This window comes from Aquarana catesbeiana, linkage group LG06 (genome assembly GCF_042186555.1).
Source record: "Aquarana catesbeiana isolate 2022-GZ linkage group LG06, ASM4218655v1, whole genome shotgun sequence".
In the NCBI taxonomy this organism is placed as follows: Eukaryota; Metazoa; Chordata; class Amphibia; order Anura; family Ranidae; genus Aquarana; species Aquarana catesbeiana.
This window is the reverse complement of record NC_133329.1, coordinates 296,667,463-296,692,917: the sequence shown is the minus strand read 5'-3', so window position 1 is coordinate 296,692,917 and position 25,455 is coordinate 296,667,463. Positions and strand designations below refer to the sequence as shown.

At 42.0% G+C, this 25,455-nt stretch overlaps 1 protein-coding gene across 2 annotated transcripts in view; it reads right to left on the bottom strand.

The window, feature by feature from the left end:
• Positions 1-4,652: 4,652 nt before the first annotated feature.
• Positions 4,653-25,455, bottom strand: part of ADARB1 (adenosine deaminase RNA specific B1) — a 259,557-nt gene continuing 238,754 nt past the window's right edge. For both annotated transcript variants that reach the window (XM_073633480.1, XM_073633479.1), the window contains 3 exons: positions 16,210-16,391; positions 10,435-10,613; positions 4,653-6,591 (listed from right to left, as the gene is read on the bottom strand). In XM_073633480.1, coding sequence (XP_073489581.1) covers positions 6,415-6,591; positions 10,435-10,613; positions 16,210-16,391 — 538 coding nt within the window. In that variant the 3' untranslated portion in view covers positions 4,653-6,414. The remainder of the gene's footprint in view (positions 6,592-10,434; positions 10,614-16,209; positions 16,392-25,455) is intronic.

Genomic DNA, 25,455 nt, shown 5'->3' with positions numbered 1-25,455 from the left:
AACTCAAGCATGCGATAGATGCCCAGAAGGGTGCAGACATTTGGACCCTGGAGCCCACATCCATTTTTAATTTCCTTTTTGAACGAACTACCTATATAAAGGGTTTATATCGGACTGCTATACCATGCTTTTGAATCTTTTTTCTGAGGGACACACCATTGAAAGCTATGTCCAAATGGGAACAAGATGTTGGCACATTTGAAGAAGAGCAATGGGAGGAGGCCTTGCAGGCGGTCCCAATGTGCTCATTAAACGTTGCTCAAAAACTATCCAAGCTATATATACTTTCTAGAGTACATTACACGCCTGCTAGATTAGTCCGTATGGGAATAGGCACAGACTCCACTTGCACCAGATGTTGCAGAGATCATGGAGATCTCATTCACCTCTTGTGGAGATGTCCCAAACTTCACCTATATTGGAACAATGTCATTGATACTATTAACAGGGTTTTCCAGGTGGTTACCTCTAGATCCCAAACCATGCTTGCTGGGGATAATAGATGACCTATTGATAGGAGATATCCTTAAGCAAGCTATTGGAAGAGCTTTGTTTCAAGCTTGTATGCTAATCCTCAGGCATTGGAAATCTAAGGACCCTCCCACAGTGCAGGAATGGATCACACAAATGGGGAATACTCTCAGCATGGAAAAAATTATATATCAGCATAGGGGGACATCTAAAAAAATATGAGAAAATCTGGGCCCAATGGCTGGACTAGCCTGGACTAGCACCAGTAGATTTGGTGATTGATCGCTTATTTTAAAGTTTATGATCGTCCTACTGCTTTAAAAAATATAATAGAGAGCGCTACCTAAAACTTGGTGGATGTATAGTGGAACAGGAGGACGGATATTGAGGTTATCTAAGTATTGCAATATAATCTGCATGTAGTAAGAGAGAAAAATGTAATACAATAATTGCTTTCTACCTGTATGATATGATCAGTACTTTGAAAAGATCTGCATTTGCTCTGGAACTGTATGCAGCAGCCTTGCTATAATAAAACCTTTTTTGTTTGAGAAAAAAAAAAGTGTAGTATTGTTTGTTCTAGACAACAAAAGCTTTATCCTGACACATTGCAGGTTAAATAAGTGCAATATATTTCCAATTGTAGACGTCTGCATTTGACGTCAAATGTTGCAATTACATTTTGGGAGTCTTTTAGCAACAAACATTGAACCCTTGAATTCTCTGAGCAAGCCCGGCAGCACTGAACAAATTAGCAGCTGTTTTGAAATCTACAGAACTTTTAGATATTTTCCTTACGGTAGAATAACCAATTTCAAGTAATTTGGTGATTAAATTATTTGTCAGATTCACCAGCTTTCACATCTTTTTTTTTTTCCTGAGGAACTTATTGAGCTCTTTTGATCTTGAGATGACACCACCATACACAAAAAGCAAAGAGGACAAGACCCTGGAGATCTAAGGTTTAAACAAGACTAAGTGCTTTTTATTATTGGTACCCAATTTAGGAGACCCAATTCTAATTTCAATGGTGCAGTAGTATGCTTTTTCCATGAGAAAAAAATGTGTATTATATATTTAGAGTAGAAGGATGAATACACCATATTGATTGTATACATCATTTGTTGAAGTAGATAATTTTTTATCTGTACACACTGAATAGAGATTCAAAACGGAACTAAAACCCTCCTCTCCTTTACAGCCAAGGAAGCTGCCTTCTTAGCCTGTTTGATCTACAGTTGTCCTACTACAGCACATGTGGTCAGTTTTGACACCAGTCATTTGATAGTTTGACAGTTTGGTTGAGAACACAAGTACCGTATTTATCGGCGTATAACACGCACCTTAATTTTAAGAGAGAAGTTTCAGGAAATAAAAAAACTTTCATTTTAAATAAAGATAATAATACAAATTTTGAAGCAAAATAAGGGTCAGTGCCCATCTGCAGCCTCGCCATTGCCCATTAACGAAGCCTGATCAGTACCCATCTGCAGCCTTGCCCATCATTGCAGCATGACCAGTGTCCATCTGCAGCCTTGCCCATCACTGCAGCCTGATCAGTGCCCATCTGCAGCCTTGCCCATCATTGCAGTCCGATAAGTGCCCATATGGAGCCTTGTTATTGCCAAAATAGAGCCGGATCTCCTGTGTACTTGGCTCAGAGTTCCGCCCCTATGATAGACATAACACCGGTCCAATGGTGGGATGTCAATGCTAGGAGGCGGGACTGGGCGTGACTGCAAGCCGAGCACACAGGAGATTGCGGCTCTATTTCGGCGGCGCTCGTTCCCTCCTTCCCCTCTCTGAGGCAGCCCTATATCGGCGTATAACACACACACACACACACACGATTTCCCCCTGATTTTAAGGGGGGAAAGTGTGTTATACGCCGATAAATACAGTACTTGCGAGTTATCATTCACTTCACCATTTTGGGAAACCTAAATTGATGGGTTTAGTATCATTTAAAGCCTCTTTCACAAGAGGTCCAATCTGGTCAGCCTGTCTGTTTTTCAGGCAGATCGTCCATTCTCAGTACAGTGAGAAAAAAGTATTTGATCCCCTGCTGATTTTGTACGTTTGCTCACTGACAGAAGTGAACAGTCTAATTTTAATGGTAGGTTTATTTTAACAGTGGGAGACAGAACAAAAAAATGCAGTTCAAAAAAAGTTATAAATTGATTTGCATTTTAACGAGTGAAATAAGTATATGACCCCTTTGCAAAACAGGACTTCATACTTGGTGACAAAACCCTTGTTGGCAATCACAGAGGTCAGATGTTTCTTGTAGATTTCCACCAGGTTTGCACACGTCTCCGGAGGGATTTTGTCCAACTTCTCTTTGCAGATCCTCTCCAAGTCATTAAGGCTTTAATGCTGACATTTGGTAACTCGAACCTTCAGCTCCCTCCACATTTACTATGGCGTTAAGGTCTGGAGACTGGCTAGGCCACTCCAGTACCTTAATGTGCTTCTTCAGCCTCTCCTTTGTTGCCTTGGCCATGTGTTTTGGGTCATTGTCATGCTGGAATACCCCATCCACAACCCATTTTCAATGCCCTGGCCGAGGAAAGGAGGTTCTCACCCAAGATTTGACGGTACATGGCCCCGTAAATTGTCTCTTTGATGCAGTGAAGTTGTCCTGTCCCCTTAGCAGAAAAACACCCCCAAAGCATAATATTTCCACTTCCATGTTTGATGGTGGGGATGGTGTTCTTGGGGTCATAGGCAGCATTCCTCTTCCACCAAACATGACGAGTTAAGTTAAAGCTCAATTTTGGTCTCATCTGACCACAACCCTTTCACCCAGTTCTCCTCTGAATCATTCAGATGTTCATTAGCAAACTTCAGACGGGCCTGTACATGTGCTTTCTTGAGCAGGGGGACCTTGTGGGTGCTGCAGGATTTCAGTCCTTCACGGCGTAGTGTTACCAATTGTTTTCTTGGTGACTATGGTCCCAGCTGCCTTGAGATCATAGACAAGATTCTCCCATGTAGTTCTGGGCTGATTCTTCACCGTTCTTATGATCAATGAAACTCCACAAGATGAGATCGTGCATGGAGTCCCAGACCAAGGGGAGGTTGACAATTATTTTGTGTTTCTTCCATTCGCGAATAATCGCACCAACTGTAGTCACCCTCTAACCAAGCTGCTTGGCGATGGCCTTCTAGCCCATTCCAGCCTTGTGTAGGTCTACAATCCTGTCCCCGATAACCTTGGACAGCTCTTTGGTCTTGGCCACGGTGGAGAAATTGGAATCTGATTGCTTCTGTGGACAGGTGTCTTTTATACAGATAAGCTGAGATTAGGAGCACACCCTTTGAGAGAGTGCTCCTAATCTCAGCTTGTTACCTGTATAGAAGACACATGGGAGCCAGAAATTTCTGCCAATTGATAAGGGATCAAATACTTATTTAACTGATTATAATCAAATCAATTTATAACTTTTTTGAAATGAGTTTCTGGATTTTGTTATTCTGTCTCACTGTTAAAATAAACCAGATCATTTGTCAGTGGGCAAGCGTACACAAAATCAGCAGGGGATCAAATACTTCTTTACCCCACTGTAAATGAACTTGTGTGTTTACACCTGGCTACCCCCCGATCCGATGAAAACATCTGGAAGGGGATCCATTCCCCTCCGTCGTGACCAGATCAGAGGGCAGTTGGGTGTAAACAGACAGCCGGTCTGTTTACATCCAACTGCACATAAAGCAGAGCAGGACAAATCCCCTGCTGAGAACAGCCAGATCCAGCCTGTGTGAAAAGGGGCCATAAGTCGGCCTTAGCTTGTTCAAATGCCACGATTATTGCTAGCAGCTGTTACAAATACAATGTTTCCGTGGGAGGGATTCCATCAACACTGACTATGTTGATGGGGGAATCAAGTTATTTTCTTTCCTGCAAGGTGGTCACCCTCTGCATCCAGCCTTCATGTTTGCCCGTTTAAATATTTTTTTTAATGTCAACTATATTGATCCAACACTGCTTGGCTGAATAAAGCCTGAACATTCACATTCCTGCTAAAATCCTCTTGTTCTTACACAAATAAGGATATGCAATTAGCATGCTCACACTATAAATATGCAGTAAATTAAACCACGTTTTTATAGTCCATTTAGTTTAAAAAAAAACAAAAAACCCACACACAGAAAACCCCCAAAAATAACCACATACCAACTTAAGGTATAGATATATTTTTTATATATATATACACAAACAGTCCCTGCTTTATTGTGTACAACTTTCAAATGTTTATTCTGATTGTTCCACACACACTGAGAAATTGCTACACAAGATGATAGGACTGGATTGCACTAGAGCTGCAGATGACTTGGCCTTCATGTTCTATTTAACAGAGGACATATCCATTCACAAAAGGATGGGAACGCATTGTGAATTATAAGAACTGTGACCAGCAGGCACTGAAGCAATTGACTGGCATAAGTTATATTTCATATAGTGTTAGACATCACCAAAACAGACCTCACAATGAGCTGCTTAATGTGCTGCGCTTCATAAAGTTGCTCACAAGGTTAGAGCCCTTTACATGAAGCATGAGCCATTAGGAGCTCTGTGCCCAGAGAGAGTCTACTGGTTATGTCTGAACAGTTTATTCTCATTTAACCGGGATAAAATGGAAAATATACAGTTGCTGGCTATCTAACATCTAGGAGCTGTACAACATTAATCTATCCATGCTTGCCTGCCCCACAGTAAAAACAAATGGCAATTATGGATTTGTTTAATACCTTTAATCCATAATGGACAACTATAGGAAAGAGGTACAGCATAAACTGACTTCGTCTGACCACAACAGACACATCTGCTATATAGACACAGTCAAATTAGCGATGAGACCTACATCCTATATGCCAGTTTCTCAAGTCAATATATACATACTTTAAGTGGTAAAAGCATGCTTAATAAGCAGACACCTGATTTCATTTTACACAATTTAGCAAAGCAAAATGCTTTGGTAATAGGACATCACAAGAGAAAGGCAAAAGCACACAAATGTGATGTGCCTTTCCCATTAATAGCTTTCTATATCGGGTTGGTGTAACACCTTTGCAAGAAATAATAAGAATCTCTTTAGTCTGTACACACTGGCTGCAATTCCAGAAAAAAACAGGCTACTTCTATGTAGACTCTGCTTTACAACCACAGTCTAGAGATCAAGGAAAATACAAATATAGATGTGTTCCAGTTAGCAATGGTAAAAATAGGACTTCACAATATGTGTAAAGTGGAGTAATAAAATGATAGCCACACGTTAATAAATAGACACACAGGACACTAAATGTTCAGCAGCTGGTTTTAAACCCCTTTTACTGTAGGAGGAAGGGTACTATATATCGATTCCCTTCAATCGGCAAACTGCTGGGAGAGGTAGAACAAGAAGTTACCAACCCAAAATTGAGTATTGCTGGCTACGATGATATCAACGGCAGGCTAAAATTCACAAACCGGGGGGGCGGGGAAGAAAAAAAGCTAATTGAAATACTCCCACTTCAAAAGTACAGTGTAAAACCACTATCAATTACATCTTAAACAAAAACAAGTCAAATTAATCACTTTTCCTAGCTCATCTCAGCTGCCTGTCTAGCACACTGGTGCTGTTTTAATTATATACAATTTACAGAGGTGAGAGATAGCCCGCTGAAGATACATTTTACTTAAAATAAGAACTGAGGCAGGTGTTTACAAAAACAAAAATATATACTGCCTTTGGTCACTAAGGAATAAATAAAATCAACTTTTCCAGACTCTATAAAACAATCTTGGTATGACCTAAAAGTTATTAATATAGGAAAAAGGGAGGTTAAAAAAGCAGTTGAGGATGATTGGCACATCAGAGATACAAGGAAATCATAACTAGGTTCTCGAATAGTGTCCATATACCTCTGCATCGTTACAGAAATTAAAACACGTTTAAAGGTTTAAACAGTAAGAGGGAACTGGTCTTGTTCTATAGGCTTCTTGACCCAGGCTCCCAGTCCAGCTTTTTGGAAGGCTTTGAAAACGCATTCTTTTGCTGCTTGGTATTCTGAGGCCGATTGCTTGGTGTCGTAGTACAAGTTCGGTTTTCCAATCTTGGTTCGCAAGTTGGAAGAAAGCTGTGGATGTAAAAACAATACTTGTAAACCCTTTCTATTTTACAAAATATACAATCGATATGAATCAGGCAAAGGGTTATCTAAATTATCCAAATATGTCCATTCTTTCCTGTTATTAGCCTTAAATGAATCTTACGAGACCCACTGAGTTTTCATCACTCATATACAACCAATATTCTGTAGAAATATTCAGGACACTGAACAGTGGAGGAAAGCGTGAACCTCCCATTCACCAACCTCCTTAGCTCAGAATGAGGCATTGAGCTCCTCTAGCAGAAGAAGCTGGGTAAGCATCAGATCAGGGACTCTGACAGGACTGGGACAAACAGGGGTGGCTGACCCAGGCATTAAGAAGCTCCTGCCAATACAAGCTGACAGGAGTAGCGACAACAGCATCACTACTCTTACCAGCTTAGTGCAGGAATTGACAAGCTGACTCTGGCGAGCAGAAGAGTTGGGAGGTGGTGAACCCTGGGTGCTCTCTCCCCTCCAACTCCTCCTCCACCACTTAAGTGCTCCTGAATCAGGACTGTGCAGGGTTTGCTTACCCACACCAGTCTCTTCACAGCAAAGAACGTGGATAACGGGCAGGTATGGAAAGTCCTGATCTTACAGTCAGTGGTGTCCCCCTGCCGCGATCCTATACCCCTGCAGTAGTGGTATCTCTCCTCAACAAATGCCTGTCAAAACTGTCAGCTTGGCCTAGGCTCCTCCTCAACTCTGACATGTCAAGATGAGGAGCAGCCTAGGAGAAAGGACATTGCACTGCTATCTTCTGCGCTGCATCTGAGGTCTGTGTTTGAGGGAGAGGGGAATTGCACTGAGGACATTGGAGGGAGCAGAGTAAGAAACATTTGTGCTGGGGATGAGCAAGTGCTAGGAGAGGGGAAGAAGAGGATTGGTGATAGGTTTGGGGGGGGGGGGGGGATATGTGCAAGGAGGGGGAGAGATATGTGCAAGGAAGGAGGCAGTGCTAGGAAGAGTTATCTTTCTGGGGGGGTGGGTGGACGACGACGGACTTGTGCTCAGAAGAGAATAATGGAAAGGATTTGAACTGGGGGGGGGTAGATTTGCAGAAGGGGAGAAATTTTCATTTGGGGAGAATTTTGGACTGCAAAGGGAATATGCTTAGGGGGTTAAGCATGCAAATTTTTTTTTTTTTGGGGGGTGGGGGGATTTTTGCTGACACATGTTCCTCATGCATCTTTGGCATCTTCGTTCTGGGGACTAGATGACCTTGTCCCAGCTCTGCTCTACTGCCAGTCTGCCCAAGCCAGAGGAGGCATTTTTATTTTTTTATTTTTGCTATAACAGATCCCTGATGTCTCTATAAAGAGTACTTGTCACTGCTGCAGTACTATTACAAAGGAGGGACTTCGTAAAATGAAAGGAAGAAGTAAAAGATGTATATATAAAAAAAAAAAAAAAAAATCAAAATAATATGTCCATGTATGGTGGAGGTAGAGAAAAAAACTAAAGTTAGCTTAACCGCTTCCAGGCCAGCCGCCGCAGTTATACTGCGGCAGGTTGGCTCTCCTGCACGAAACCACGTAGCTATACGTTGGCTCGCGGGGTCCGGATAGCAGGCAGGTGTGCGCCTGCTGCACAGCGGGGGTGCCGATGCTCGTGGCCGATGGTCGCGATGACACAGAATAGGGACGAGTGTGTGTAAACAGGAGTGACAGATCGTGTGTTCCAATTAACTAGGCACCACGATCTGTCACTTCCTCTAGTTAGTCCCCTCCGCCTTCAGTAAGAATCACCTCCCAGGCAACACAGTTAACCACTTCACCTCCCCTAGTGTTAACCCCTTCACTGCCAGTGACATTTTTACAGTAATCAATGTATTTTTAATCGCACTGATCTCTGTATTAATGCCAATGGTTCCAAAAATGTGTCAAAATTGTCCAAAGTGTCCGCCATAATGTCGCAGTCACGATTAAAAATGCAGATCGCCATTACTAGTAAAAAAAAAATAAAATAAAAATGCTATAAATATATAACCTATTTTGTAGACGCTATTAACTTTTGCACAAACCAATCAATATGCGCTTATTGCGATTTTTTACCAAAAATATGAAGAATACATATCGGACTAAACTGAGAAAAAATTAGCTTTTTGTTAAAAAATGGGGATATTATAGCAAAAAGTACAAAATATTGTGTTTTTTTTTTCAAAATTGTCGCTCTTTTTTGTTTATAGTGCAAAAAATAAAAACTGCATATGTGATTAAATACCACAAAAAGAAAGCTCTATTTGTGGGTAAAAAAGGACGTCATTTTGTTTGGGTACAACGTCGCATGACCGCGCAATTGTCAGTTAAAGCGGCGAAGTGCCAAATCCCAAAAAACGCTCTGGTCAGGAAGGGGGTAAATTCTTCCGGGGCTGAAGTGGTTAACTCTAACTCTAACTTTAGGGTTAACTCTAAATTGATAAGCTCTAAACAAGTTTCCAAACAACCTCTTTACAGTAATGTGTATCTGTTTTCATAGTTTCACAAGCGCATGTAATTTTAGGTTATTAATATAGGTTATTTAGTAAATTCCTTTACCTTCCCTGACGGACCCAAATCCCCCTATATTGGTCCATCATATTCTCCCCCTTTGTGATATGGCAATGCTGTCAATCTAGAAAGCAGTGGGCAGGATTAGGTATGGCCAAGCTACAGGCTGGTGACTCAGTAGTAGACCCCCTGCAACATGGATATCACTGGCAGGATCAAGTGTTTGTGGGACTTTGCAAAGGGAATAAGAGAAAACTATAAGTGTAGATGCACATATATTTAAAGCTGCAGCACCTTTTCTTTTAATGGGAGGATATAGTTCTACTTTGACTTGACGTTGCATTTATTTATTTTATCTCACCCATTAACAGCCCTACTGTAAATTAACACTATTCCAGGCTGGTTGATTCACTACAAAAAATGCCCAATATAAATCTAAAATATACACGTGACCAAAGACCATACAGCACTGGCTACAGATTCTTGGGATTGCTGTACTCATGATAAATAGGAGAAAATTATTTGGAATAGTATTAATTGTACAAAATATGTTGCGCATTAAGCTAACTCTGCTTTTTTTTTTTCAATTTGTCTGCTTTTAACAAAATATATTCAGGGTATTTTGGAAAACAAATGACCAAAAAAGGCCTCATACATGTAACAAAAAAAGGATTTAAATATTTGTGTGTGCAAAGTGGCTCAAAGGGTATTGTTAAAGCAATATTAAATCCAAACATTCATATTTTGCAGCTTACCAATTAATGTTTTCCTTTTTAGGCTTTCATCTATTTTCATCTGGTGATCTGGCCAGCAAGTCTTTCAAAAAGTACAAGCTCTCTTCCAGATGTATCAGTTTACAGGGATGAGACAAACCATTTACCACTGACGGGCACTTGATCAGCTTTTATTCAAAACCTAAAAAAAGTGTTTGCTGTAACTAATTATAAAGTGTGAGCTGGAATTTGGCTTCAATTTCTTAGTGTATTTAAATCTGCAAATCCATTACCCCCCCCCCCCCCCCCCCAAGACTGACAATACTGCCGCCCCTTGTGCGCATTCATCCAGAGTGGGGGCACTCTAATACAGGAGGGGTGTTATTGGCCAGATCTCACCAGGTGAAAACAGAGGCGGAAAAATAAACCTAAAAAACCTGACTACAGCCACCACACCTAATGATTGGTAAGCTGCAACAGATTAAGTTTATGGTTTTGGGTTTAATACCACTAAGTAAATCAATGCATACCAAACCTTAAAATTTGGCCTGGTCATGAAGGTTTTGACAATCTCCAGACACAAAAGGGTTAAAAAGGCTTTCAAAAGACCAAAAACAAACACACACCTTTGCATAAAGACGCATCCACCGACTGTACAGAGCATGTTTACACAAGTGAGATGCACGACCCATCTCATCCTTGCCAGTGGTAGCATTAATTACTTCAAGACCAGTATCTCCCACTGTCCAGTTCACACTAAAACTTGGAGCTTTTCCTGGCTGGCGTGCTTCAGCATTGCTAATACCTAAGGAAACAAAAAGTCAACTTTTTTGGATTTTGTTTGGGGAAAGAAAAAAAAAGCAAAAGCTGCTGAGAAGCTATCTGGAAAAAGAAAAACCTAAACATGTTCTGAGTGATCTCTTTCTCCCTATATTACCTCTTGGATCAGACCATTAAATTCCATTCAATTACATCATTCAAAATCCAAGATAAATATACCACTGTAAGCTTATAGCACAAAAGCCATTAGATGTGTAGGGGTTAATTCTTGGGATCAGAGTGTAAATCACTGGAAAAAAAAAAAGCTAGAGTTATTACCTGATAACTTTTTCCAGGAATCCACCAGGATGGTATACATGAGAGATAGGCTCCTCCTTTAACAGGAAACACAAGCACGGTGATAAGTTAAAAGCTCCCCATCCACTACTGCCCTTCAGTTTTACCAAAGATGACCCGAGCGGCACGTAGAAACCATCCATACTTAAAATAGGAACCTTAGGGTGGGAAGCATACCATCCTGGAGGATTCCTGGAAAAGGAGTTATCAGGTAATAACTCTAGCTTTCCCAAGTCATCCTCCAGGATGGTATACATGAGACTGCAAAGATGCATAATTTGGGAGGGTACAAAAGCCAGAAAACTGGCACTATAAGGCTCAAAAAAGTGTCAATATAGAACACCAATTCATACGACAGCCTGTGCTGAGAACAGAAATTTAATGTTGACATTCTACCTCATGTTCTGTAATATTTCCCTATAAACCAATACCATCACTACTAGCCTGCAAACTACAGACTGCCTCGAGTGACTGGGCCATCTGTCTCTGCAGAAGCCTGGCCTATAACCCCCGTCATGCCCCCGTACATGCGAGGGGTAAATACATAGTGTGCAACTTAGCCACTACAAAAAAAATAGCGAAATGACCATGCAATATTGCGTGAAAGGGTTTAAAATCTGCATGCTTCATGTGTAGTATTGTACCATGAAGCCAACCTTTACAGTAAGAAAAAAAAATACCTGATGAGAAAAACTCCTGCAAAGGATCAGAGTATGAGTTAAAAGCGTTATTATAAAAAGGGATTTATAACTTTTCAAATGGTAGACGACTGGGCCAATGAGAAATAGTCTTACCGGTCACTGGCCCAAGAGGTGCAATAGGCATGTCTTAATGTAAAAAGATAAGATTGCCTGCAGCCTGAGGATTGAACAGTCAGAGGCCCTGTACCATCCAAGTGCCCAAAACCGTGAAAAATCACTGGTTGTGAATTAATATCAAGTCTGAGACACTAAAAAGAAAACATTGGGTACGTCAAGTTAGCTCCCACTAAATAAATCCATACGAGGACACAGCGCGGAGTAAGGAGTTAGTCACTGACGCTATCTCACAACGAATCCTTAACCAGACGCTGGTTAGCCGGAGGATTTTACGTTGTGCAAAATTCAACTTGCGCAGCTTACCGTGCCTTTTATGCGAGTGAACCACTATAAAGGTTTTTTGGCAATAAGCGAGCACTCAGTGGTATGTTTTCTATATTATGTGGCAGGTATTACATGTGAACACCCCATGAAGGAGAGAGCAATGGTCACACAACGCCCCAGGTTTTTACTGTGTGATATAATGAAGCCACTGGTTTATAAGGAGTTAGACAAAATTAGTGGCATCATAAATGCGGTATGCTCTGCAGGAAAGACCATAATATGCCATAAAAGATAAAAAAACTCAAAACCAAGCTTAAACGTTGTGTAGGACCACATTGCCAAAGCATGACTATGATCCATGTATATGGGACAGATCAAAGGCCCATAAAAACAACACGAAAATTGGAAGTTACATTTAGGCCGACGAACGATCTGCTGATTTTCAGATCGTTAGTTTGGTGCTTTTGACAGCCGATTTCAGACTTTCATAACACAAAAGCTGGATGTGCAGACTATAAAATTTTTGGCGTACTGGAATGCAACGTCCAATTTTTGTTTAATTACTACGATTTTAGTATGGCAAAAATCGTAAGAGCAAGGAAACAAACAAAAAAATGCAACACATTACGTGACTTCTGAAGTTGTGTTCTGTCGTACGAAAGTTTTCGTATGGTGAGTAACCTCTTCACTTTCGACACTAGCGTGCACCAAAAGGATGGCCGAACGATTGTCCGAAAATCTGATCATGTGTACGAGGCTTTACAGTGTATTCATCCAAGGAATACACACCAACTAGAAACTAAGAACAACCATATATCATAGGTATCCCCCGTTTCTGGATACCAATCCATTCCAGTCTAAACAGTGGAGGATCAATCCGGGTGCACCTGGTGATATAAAACTAGAGTTAAGCACCTCAATTGGTATGTGCAGCAGAAACCAGTAACCTAGTCTAAGCACAGATTTCAACCCTAGACAAAGGCATCCGAAAAGTTTTAGCCAGAATAGAAGCTAATAAATATTTAACCATGCATACACACACAATGATTCCACCACTGAGGTAAACCTGCATGCTTCTACAAAGGCCGCACTCAGGTGGGAGACAAACCAAGCCTACCATCTTCTGAGGTGAGCACCGACCTAGAGGTATATTGAAGCTGCCCTAGAAGAGTATTCAGTCTAACCCCTGCAGGCAGTAACGAGCAAACATTTAACACAGGTTTGTCGAGACAGCTTTTACCACAGGAACCCATCACACGTGTTACAAGTTCAGCTTAGTTAGATCTCATATCTACACAGCATATCTATATGAAAACATGATATGCCAAGGGTCCGATACTTTCTTCATATGAACCACCAAAGTGGCTAAGATAAAGGGACAAAAAGGTGTTAACCTGATCCAGCTACTGGGAGCTAAAAAGCAAATGGTTTGTCAGAATAAAGAAAGATTATCCTTCTGCCTGCAGGCGGCTCGCCTGTGAGCACTGTCATTGCAGTATCCACTGCAGGGTTGGATCACTGACCCATACCTCACAACATTTTGAGATGGGAATGAGGGACACCTATTATCAAACGTATGTAGGCATAGGACATGCCCCCTGCCACACCCCCTTAAAGGAGAATTAACCAAAGGAAAAAAAAAAAAAAAAGTTAATTAAATCCACAAGGGCTATTTTTTTACCACTACTATTCCTTTATATTTATAAATGCAGCAATCTGAATGAAAGGTTTAGCACTGGGAAAAACTTTTGGAAAGATAAAAAGTACATTTTATATACAACTATATAGCTCAGACCAAAATTAGGGACAAATGAGGAGGAATGAGGGACAGAGGGACATTGCTCGAAATCAGGGACAGTCCCTCGAAATCAGGGGCAGTTAGGAGCTATGCTGACCTGAATGCTCATACTTTAGGGGAACAGGGCCCCCCCCCGTACCATTAGTAATACTCATACCGCCGGTGTTACTAAGGAGCACATGCCAGTACCTAATGCCTGCTTTAGCGCCTCAGACGGAACTCTTCTGTAACATGTCTCTGTGACAAGGTAAATTATCACTGTGACGGAATTTTTACACTGCACATCTGGCAATACTACTTTTTGACTTTGTCAGCGCCATATGTTTTTATCCAGGCTTGGCTGCCAGGAGACAATGGCGGAAGAGGAGGGATAGGGAGAGGAAAAGAGGGAGGAAGTAAGCCCAGGGTCCACTGCTATGCCCAGGGACCCCTCTCCTCTCTAGGAACATATCCCTATGTAGCTCTGTTCAGGGGTATCATTCACACCATCCGGGGGAATACTCCTGCATCCTCCCCTCCACCTTACCGTTTGAGAGCTGGGGCCTTGCCCTGGAGCCTCTGGTAGTGGGCCTTAACCGCCACTGGATCGGCTGGAGGGGAAGGAGCACGCCTGTGTACCTCCTGTAGTGTGCCACCATCGCCTCTAATGGGTGCAAAAATACTGACTTCTTGAGGTCCTGGCTGCCCTGGATACATCCCCCGACGCTGTGGCCTTATTCCAGGATGGTCGTCCCGCTGCTTCCTGCGGCGCCACCATTTTGTTTGACATCACTTCCGGTGCTGTATCATCTCCCATACCCAAGATGGCAGTCTGGTCACTTCCTATGCCAGCACCATCTTGATAACGTCACCCCTACAACCATGTTGGCCGCATGTACATTTTGGATGTGATGGCGTGCTAGAGGTGGGGGAGAAATGGATGGACCACCTTCCGGAGACTTGCTGGGTGTGGTAGTGCATCTCTCACTGGCAAAAAAAAAAAAAAAAAGCAACCCTAGGAACTGGTAGCCAATTCAGGTGGAATAAATCTTTTACATTCAGGACATGAACATAAAATTGGTCATTTTAGGAACTGGGCCATGTCTTTAGTAATCCTTTGAGCTACATATTCTGCTAAGAATGTTATACATTGTATAGAACAGCTACTATTAGTTTTGTTGCTGCTGAGGGATCTACATGGGATTAATGCTTTAAGTTCCACAGTGATCTACATATTCCCTTAAGTGGAACGGGTTTTATACAGTGTATAAAAGCGGAAAGTTACTTTTGCTCAATTAAAATATACATTTTGCTGAGCGATTTACACTCTGATCCTAGAGATTTTTGTGCTATAAGCTTATGGTGGTAGGATTAGTCTCTTAGGTACGGAATGAGGCAATTGTTGCATGAATTTAACATGATGATCTGAGAGTGGATATAGGGAGAAAGAGCTGTCTGTGCCCTTGTTTGCGAGACTCACCCTAGCTATCTGTCCCATTTACCGTGATCACCGAGAGTGTAGGAAAATCTCAAATTTGGGTTGTCCGCAGAACAGTAATAAAGGTGAAATCTTCCAATGAGGACACTAGTTCTGTTGACCCTGGTAATAACCAGAACTCCCTCACTTTGGCTACGGGATATGAAGGGAAATCTCCGTAATTGGACACATGTCAAAAAAATCCTACAGGGGTTATAACCCTCACTTTATCCAATATAGAAAAAAAAAATACAATCAATTTTACTTGAAGAGCTTTGATCAGCCTATCTTGCCAAACATCACACACTGGGTTTGATGTTTGGCAAGATGATCTTTTATCTGAGTAAACTTCCTTTTCTTTGGTCAACCAAAAATTTTAGTTTTGATTGGACAATAATGTTTGGCAGGATTTGCAAGTTCCAATTTCACAGGGACTCCCATAGCAGCAAAATCATCTCTAGTAGTTCTATCCCACAAGGCCAGTGTGACAGTGCCACACCGCTTAGGCTGGATTCTAAACAAACACATTTGAGCCTCTGTCAGGTTTTACAGCCATCTGTATCCTTATCGCTGAGATTTTTCACACTGCCTGACTTCCTGTCCTGATGGGAAGTGATGCAAGACTTTACCAATGGGGACACAAGCATTTTAAGTGAAGGGTTATACGAGTACATAGTTTAAATTACTGTCTGACTTTGTCCCTATTGATGCAACATCCCCCTCCCCCCATATTTCAGAAAATGTAGTTCTCCATACAATTGCACTCTTAATGTCAATACATTGGCTAAAATTAGGCTTTATGAATATCTGCTGAGATGTAATAACCATTTTTTTTATTTACAGAAGGGTTGTAGCTTTCTTTTTCATGAAGAGAATATGTTAAAATGGGCAAAAGCAATACACCTAAAACACTAGTCTTAATATAAAAGGGAATTTAAATAAAACCTACCACTCAGTAATGGTTTGTTGAGACTATAATGTGACGGTAAGTCTTCTATCTCTGCTATCCTCTGGTACACGGCTCTTGAGAGATGATCCCCATGATACAAGCTGCCCAGGATAATACTGGAGAAGTAAATTGGTTCCACAAACAGACTGAACAAGGATCCTTGAATGCCTGCAACGTTCCACCTGTATTGATCAAGAGGTTAAACTCACAATTAGGAAAAAAAACTGTTATAAAGCAAAACATGTGCAATACTAATAACGACAGTACTGATGGCTTACGATATTCTACGTAGACACAAGCTGGAAGGCAAAGTTGGCCTCCTGGACATTGCGCTACACTATAATGCTATGGCTCTGCTATGTATTCTAAATTGGTGTTGCAATGCTTTCGAATAAAATCTGGGTGCCTCAAGGGAAAAAAAAAAAAAAAAAAAAAATCAATGGCAGGCAGAAAAGTAGCAGGGGCTACCTGGGTGTCGACTGGTTCCAGAGGACTCTCGGACTGGACGTCCGCCTTGACGGTCTGAGATAGACTAAATGTAATGGGCCAATATGCTGCCAAGACCTTACCATTAGCAAACCTCGGGAGATTTCTCTGGTTTGTGTTGAGAGGAGATTGGGTTTTCCACTCATGGGGTACTGACGGCATTACATACCCCCAGAGTAAACTTTTACCCCTTGTCACACCGCAATCCTCCTACAGTAACTTCCCACTAGTACATGGAGATGGAGATACATGGAGATACCGTCAGCTTCTAGACTTGATAGGCAAATTGGCGCTCAAGTTGAGACCACTGGATACCCTCTCAATGTTTGAGTCTATGTGTTTTAAACAGACTCTAGACACCTACTCCCAAAACACAAATAAACTTGTTCTTAGTACTCATTCTGTGTCAGTTCCATATTATATCAGAGAAAGGCAGAAGGAGCTTGGATTGGAACTTACACCACCTCAGATTCAGAGAATCATTAAACTGACCCACGCTTTCTCCATCTGTACCCATAGCCAAGACTAGTCATACAAATTTCTTACCAGATGGTATAACACCCCCTCCCGCCTGGCTCAGATGTTTCCAACTGCTGACGCCCAATGTTGGAGGGAGGGGCTGTAACCAATGAGGCCCCCTTTGGTGGTTTTGCCATAACAGAGCCTTTTGAGACTCAATTATGCCATGGATTTAAAAAAAAAAGACCTTTAGCAAGTACAGGGGAGTACACCCCCCTACATTTTCTGTTCCATGGTGGAACCTCTTCCATCAAATCATAAGAAAAGTGTCACCCCCCATTTGCTAAATGCAGCAAAATCCTCAATTCCCAGATTCTGGAAACCGTAAGAGCCCTTTCACACTGGGGCGGCGTCGGCGGTAAAACGCCGCTATTGTTAGCGGCATTTTACCGTCGGTATGCGGCCGCTAGCGGGGCGGTTTTACCCCCCGCTAGCGGCCGAGAAAGGGTTAAATACCACCGCAAAGCGCCTCTGCAGAGGCGCTTTGCCGGCGGTATAGCCGCGCCGTCCCATTGATTTCAATGGGCAGGAGCGGTATACACACCGCTCCGAAGATGCTGCTGGCAGGACTTTTTTTACCGTCCTGCCAGCGCATCGCTCCAGTGTGAAAGCCCTCGGGGCTTTCACACTGGAATACAAGCATCGGCACTTTCGGGTCGGTTTGCAGGCGCTATTATTAGCGCAATAGCGCCTGCAAACCGCCCCAGGTGAAAGGGCTCTACTGGTGGATGCCATAATGGATGCAGAATGATGGGTACATACAATTAAAACCAGCAAGACAAATTTAGAGATGTGTGGATGGGTTTGGATGTACTATTCCAATGAGGTACCAGATGCCTGAGTATTTACCTACACAACGGGAGGCAGCCTTGGTTATTGTAATTACCTAGACTGGCAGTACTGACATTTCTGCACCTGCTTCCCCAGACTTAATTTTGCTGATTAGTTTTTTCCTTTGTGCCTTTTTAAGTTCTGGTCTGTATAGTTTCCCTTCATAGGGGAGTTCAATGTCATGTGTCTTTTTTTTTGTAATGACCGACTGACACATGCCGTCATATGGGCGTTAAGGCCAGCCTATCCCTCCTAGGCTGTCTACACGCATGTGGATTTCTATCTTCCAGTGCTATAGTGCTTAGTGGTATGTTGTAAAATACTTGTTTTGTCATTGAAGCCTTGCACTCCCCCTTTCTTTTTTGTATTGTTTGAAAATTCAATAAACTTTGAATACAAAAAAAAAATACAGAACGTATTGATAAAAGCAACCAGTCCAAGACTTGTGTACCAAGTCTAGGGCAATGAAGCTATACCAATTAAGAAAATTTCTGCCCTGGAGCGAAAAAGCAGCATGACTTATTGAAAAGCTGCTTCCTTAGGATAATCAAACAGCATGTACGCTTTTTGACATAAGACATCTCTCCAACAACACAGCAAAGCTGAATCTGCATATTTGTTCCAGTTCAGTAAACTTAAAATGCACTGAAGCCAAATGTCTAAAAAAAAAGGTGCATTTTCAGGTGGATGGCAATAGCAGCCTCAATGTTTCTCATGACAGGCTTCCTCTAACAAACCATGTTTTATTTGACTTGCAGGCTCCTAAATGCTACATCTTTTTATCTTTACATGCAGTAATACGGAAATTACAAATCTGATCAGCCAAGTAGCTAAATACAGGGTTAAAATATATAGAGGGGAACCATTTTATCTGCCAAAAAATGCAGTTCTGTGCATCCACTATGTAATTGTATCAGAAAGCACAGACAGGTCCTCCCAACTCATAGGCATCAGGTACAGCTTGTTAACACACAGCCCTTTACCATTTGGACAATGAAGGATTTAAAGTACACCGATGAGGCAATCTTTTTGTTCTCTCATACTGTCACACTGTGACAATGCACATGATTTTTTTTAATGTATACATAACTGCATTTGACTTTAATATCTACTTGAATTTCACCTTTAAAGAGGAGAATTTTTAAGAACATAAAATATACCGAGGGTATTTAGCTTATAGAGAACTGGGTATATTCAGCTTATAGCATTGGTTCTGAGGAGAGACCCTCCTACAGTTCAGTTCTCGCTTTGGATTTCAGTGAAGCATACAGTAGACATCAAGACTTCTTTAGCAAGTACTTAACGATAGGTTACAGCCAGCTGCACATCAGTGCATTGAAAATGTAAACAGCATCTACTGCCTCCAGATTTCTACAGATATGATGAAATGTTGTATATTAACACCCGTTCCCTCTATAAGGGCTACCAATTTACTGGTCTTAGGAGTTGGTGTCAGTTTCATGTACACAGATTAAAGTAGCTGATACTGCATTGATTAAACAAATCATAACCACTTTTTAATGTTAATTTTATCAATGGATCTTCGAAAATATTTTGATACAGATAAAGCATTATTATATGGCATCTAAGGCAGTCAATATTAAGTTTAAAAATGTAATTCAAGATATTGACTAATCAAAGTTTGATTTACAATTAGTTCAATTCTATTTCTTTCCACCAGCTATCAGTTGATAAAATTGCTACAGGTGTCATTTTAAACTACAATATATAACCCCTTCCACCATGCCTCAGTTTATTGGCAAGCAATCAGTAGATCATAACAGAAGGGAGGAGCCTGCGTCCTGTAAAACAATTTTCTTAGTTGTATGTTACAGAACACAAAGTATTCTGGACAACAGTAAACAAAATGCTAACAGGCCAACAAGGAACAAACCAACAAGTTAACAAGGGCAGCTCAACAAAGCCCAAAGTATCGCTTGAAGAACCTTATGACCAAAGCCAGCATCCAGCCGAGGCCTGAACGGACCTGCCAAAACGTAAATGTGTGAACAGAATTGCTTGAGGCTGAAAAGACTAGAGTGTACTAATCGAATTGTGTGTACTTTAACCAGAAGATGGAAGAAGGGAAGGGGGGGGATGGGTTGCCCGTGAAGTCATCTGAATGGATTAGCTGACAAATACCAATGATAGTAGAACAAGCACAGCACACTGTTTCTTCAGGAATGACAAAAGGAAGCTGCAGCTGAGAGATGAACATGTTTAGGAACAAGACAGGAGTAGGAAGAACAATGTCCTGATTAAGGTAAAAAGAGCAAAGCACATTGGGAGGGAGCGTGGCCCTGGGTCTCAAAACAACCCTGCCCTTGTGTAGCACAAGAGAATTATTTACAGATCAAGGTTGCCAACTCAGAAATTCACCTCACAGAGGTGATGGTGACGAGAAAGGCAACCTTGCCAGTAAGGATAGAGAAAAAATCCCTAATGGCAGTTTTTAAAGAGCTGACAGAACCAGGTTAAAATCCATCGGTGAATGGGAAATGTACAGAAAGAACAATGAGTGACGCCCTGCACAAAAGCTTTCACTGGGAAGTGAGAAGCAATGGGTTGCTAAAGAGAATCACTAGGGCTGACATTTGATCCATGATGGTAATCGAGGCCAGATATTGAGCCATTGAAAAGTACGCTTTCTAGATGTGATGGTAGACTTTGCAAGAAATTGACTTCCTAGCCTTTAATAAAGTATTAATTAGCTGAATCAGATAGGCCCATACCCCTCAGAGCCTGGGCTTCAACAGCCAAATGTGGTGGTAAACTAGTCAGGACAGAAGATTCAAACGATCTGGAAGAGGTCATGAATTGTCCACAGGAGCCTGATGAGCTCCAAATACAGTGGTCACCTGGGCCAACAGGGAATCCAAACAGAAAAATAAAAAACTAAGTATCCCTGGACTTGGAGAAAAACCTGTGCAGTGGGTTACTGAATCTGATAGGTAGAAGGTCAATATCCAAGGACCCCCATCTTTAACAGTGGAAACAATGGGGGGGGGGGGGGGGGGGGGTTGTTAACTACTCTTTGGAGTCCAAACACTGATAAAGTCCAGTTGCCAATTTACCATGCCTAGCATGTATCTGATGGACAGGGCTTGAACATGACTTTCTGTCTAAGTGTGAATCAAAACTACCTTTCAGCCATGAGAACTCTAGTTCCCCAATGATACATACGACACTGCCATGGCATGCTCGACTGAACCCTGGTCAGAAGACCCCGCAGATGAGTGGCCCAATGCTAAAGGCACAACCAAATCCATGACCTATCTGAAGTTAATCTGTGAAGATCTGCACAAGTGATCAATGAAAGCTTTCTACAGCGGGATCATTTGGGATAGAGTCACTGTCTGCCAAGCTACTAGCTAAGCTGTAATTCAGGGGTCCTTAACCTTTTGAGGAGCAAGGGCCAGTTTAGCAACTTGGTTACCGGTCACAGGCCACAACAAACAGAGCGGCCAGATGACAGGTCCGTGTTCACTCTGCATATGCAGAGCAGACACGGACACAGCCTGCTCTACTTTATGGGCCCTCCGATCCGATGAGACAGAAGGGGACGGATCCCCCTTCTGTTTTTTTAAGTGGATAAGATTGCAATAGGTGGGTGCCGCTCTATAGAGGTGAATGGAGGGTCCGATTGGGTCCACCTGAAAAATAGACAGGCGGACCTGATCAGACCAATCGTGTGAAAGGGGCTGAAGGCTGCTTTCACAATGATGCACTGCGGTTTACCTGCACCTCAACTGATCTCAGTCTTCACTTCTTCCTCAGGATTCCCGCAGGTATAGCTGGCTGCTGCTGTCCCCCAGGCAGGTATGGCTGGTGGCTGCTGCTGGCGGTCGGAAACCCACGATATGGGCTTGCCGACCCACCATACCAGAGCAGGAGGTGGTGGGCCACATCAGAGGAGCAGCCTAAAGCCTACAAGAGAACAATCCAGTTTTTTTTCTAATGGAACAGTTACACAAGTCAAAGTGTGCATTTAGTGGAACCTGCCTGCATCGCTACATGCCATTCTGATTTCTGCTAAGAATACCTCCTCAAACAAGTGAGACAGAAAGCAGTCTGTGCTTCACATATACACACACACGGGGGAGATTTACTAAAACTAGTGCACTAAGAATCTAGTTCAGCTGAACATGGTAGCCAATCAGCTTCTAAACTCAGCTTGTTCAATTAAGCTTTGGCAATAAAACATGGAAGCCGACTGGTTTCTATGCAGAAGTGCACCTGATTTTACACACTCCAGCTTTAGTAAACAAACCCCAGAGACCTTAGCAATTGATACTTCTCTCTCAAAAACTGCTAGTTTAACTCTCACTGTCAACATGTCACACAGCAAAAAAAAATATTTTATGTGGAGACTGAAGCACAGCAAGACAGATTTTTTTTCCAGATGAGGAAGCAGATAAAGCAAATGCTTAGTTAAACCAACTTCAAAGGTTCACCAGAACTATGAAGCCGATAAAGAACTGCTGGTTAATGAATGGGCTGCCGTGTTCAAGCAAATGTGGCTCAAGACCATTCCTCTTCTTCCAATGTGACCCAGGAAGGTCAAAAGGTTGGACACCCCTGATTTAAAGTTTCAAGAGCTCAGCAACCTTCTCTTGAAGCTTCAACTTGCCAAAATTGATAGCCACGTACCCGGCCTCAGTTACTTAGATACTGCTCTTTGGGAAACCCCATAGTCTGCAAGTTACCTTCTGGTATACAGGAAAAATGGACATCACTTTGATCAAGGAATAAAATAAAGTTTCCTTTCCTCACTTCTGAGTTTCCTAGGAGAATTGCAGATACTAAAGCCTTGTACACATGATCAGATTTTCGTCAGGGAATTGTGTGACGACAGACTGCCTAAAATCCAACCGTTCGTACGCTCCATCAGACAATTGTTGCCCAACAAATGTTGGCTGGCAGGATAGTAAATTTTCCCCGGACAACGGTCTGTTGTCAGATTTTCGTATTGTGTGTACTCAAGTCCATCTCACAAGAGTCCAAAGTACAAACACGCATGCTTGGAATCAACGCTCACCAAAAACAACATTAGCAGAAGGTGCCCAAAGGGTGGCGCTCAAGAGCTGAAATTCCACGTAGTACGTCACTACGTTCATGTTTGTTGGCCAACAATAGTGTTTGCCATTTGTATGCAAGACAAGTTCCTGGCACAGGCCCTTTGGACAAAAGTCTGACACTCTGTTGGCCAACAATCCAATCGTCTGTACGAGGTTTAAGAATGAACCAGGTTTCTTCTTTTACTCCTCAAACACTTTGGTCCACCTTCTCCAAGGCCTGCAAGCTCACATATTTCAGAGACTGCAGGGGGCCAGTTTCTGTGAGGACTGATATTCTCTCTGAACCTACTCCAGTCCCTGACAAGACTCACCAGAACAAGAAAACTGAGAACACAAATCACCCCATACATAGAAAACCACATCTGGTTAGGAAGTGTATTGTCTTCACAGAGAAAACCTTGCAAGAACACTAAGCACTTTAAAGAAATTTAGGGTTTGCGTCAAATGCTGTGCTTCCACAAAAACACCATGCTAAAAGCTGTAAGGTTACTAACAAGTACATAGAATGTGACAGTGACCACATGCAAGTGCTTCACCCATTTTAAGACAGTTCCCCTGTGTCTACAGGTCTTCCTCCTGAGGCAAAGAATGGTGAGAAGAGCACACCAAACAGCGTCTCGTTCTCCAGTTTTCTCCACAGGTATAGACATCTGGAGTAGGAGGCTAAAAAAATCCTGTGCCAAAATAGGCTTAGTTTGTAAATACTCCAAGGGTCAACCTGAAAAGCTTGTAACACTGTATACTATTATAGATGATCAGAGTAACTGGTCTCTTGCAAGATCAAAGCTTTTTGACCTGTTAAGCATAACAGAACAAGCCTTTCCATAAACCCCGGGCACCTGTGCTAGCATTACAAAGGTTTTAGGCAGAAGAACCACTGGTCTTGTAGCAGGTTCCCCTTAATGGCAGTGTAGAAATACCATTTCCCACTCCCATTGAGTTAACCAGATTCCAACCAATGGAAAGGAGATCCCTACTCCTGCAGCTGCCTCTTACTTGAGGTGAATAGTTAACCACATCAGCTCTTGACAGAAATGCTGATATTCTCCTGCTTCTTGGCATAGACATTCCAAGGGTAAACAAGGCTTAACAAAAAAAAAAATAAAAAAAAAAATCTATAGGCCAGATGATGCACCATATACCTGAACCTAGGCTGGGTCATCATAGGCAATATCTGTTTGGGTAATGTCAGGAGGTCTTCCACAGTTTCTTTTAAGATGCGTCCTGTCAAATGGTCGCCTTAGGTGTTTTGAACTGTGCCATCACTACCATGTAGAAGACAGACTTTGCAGTAAAAGGCATGCAAAAGTTCTTCATAGAAGGCAATAACCAGGTCCATTATTTCTTGGATGAAAATTTTGGCACCACAGCATTTGATGTAACTGCTAAAGATAGTGAGCCGACAGCTACTATGGAAGACAAGCAGTTCCTAAAAACTATGAGTAAGGAATTCTATCCAGAAGTTTCCAACAGCCGGATGGCACCACTACCATTTTGTGCCTCAAGAAAAACTACCAAATAATTTTTTCAGTATGCAGAAGCACTACTACTTTACTTCTTTACAACGCACCCTGAATGGAAACACACTTGTTGGTAATAGATCATACTGAGGCTGCACCACCTCTCAAGGAAGGATAGGAATGTTGGAACTTCCCTTGCATTGGTGTGAACCATCCTCACAAGCCAGATCAGATCGGTCTTTTGACCAAAAAGCTCAATATAAAAGGGGTTTCCTGCAACAATGTATTTCTTACTGGGCCTAATCTGAACAACCTTACAGGTCTGCTGTGCCTCAGACAAGAACTGATTGCTGCTATGGCCGAAGTAAAAGTTCCACTGTTTTATTATTTGAGGAGACAACAGAAACGTCCTCAGATTCTGACGGTATCTCAATAACGCGGTCAGCGAAAAAGTCATAGTCTACTGAATGAAAGTACAAATTTCCGGTAACAACCCTTCGACTGCTGTAGCAATTTATGGGCTGATAACAGCTGAAGGTGAAAAAGAAATCAGATCTGATCCATGTGAATGTTTGGAAAAAAATTTCTATGTAAACCGGCTCAAACCTCTGCCTACAGAACAGCCAGCAAATCATCTTCTCAAGAGAAGTCAAGATGGGCTTACCACTGCCAACCTTAGGCTTCACAAAATTGTTTTGAACAGTGACAAGGTAACAAAAGCTTTTCCTTCTGATGACCATGCTGTTAGTTTAAAGGGATTTGAGCTGGGAACTGATCTTTCCCTTACGCCGCATAGCCTTGGATTGCTTTGGGATCTCAAGCAAGACACGTTCATGTTTCAAGTATCAAGTTATGACAAGCCCTTCATGAAA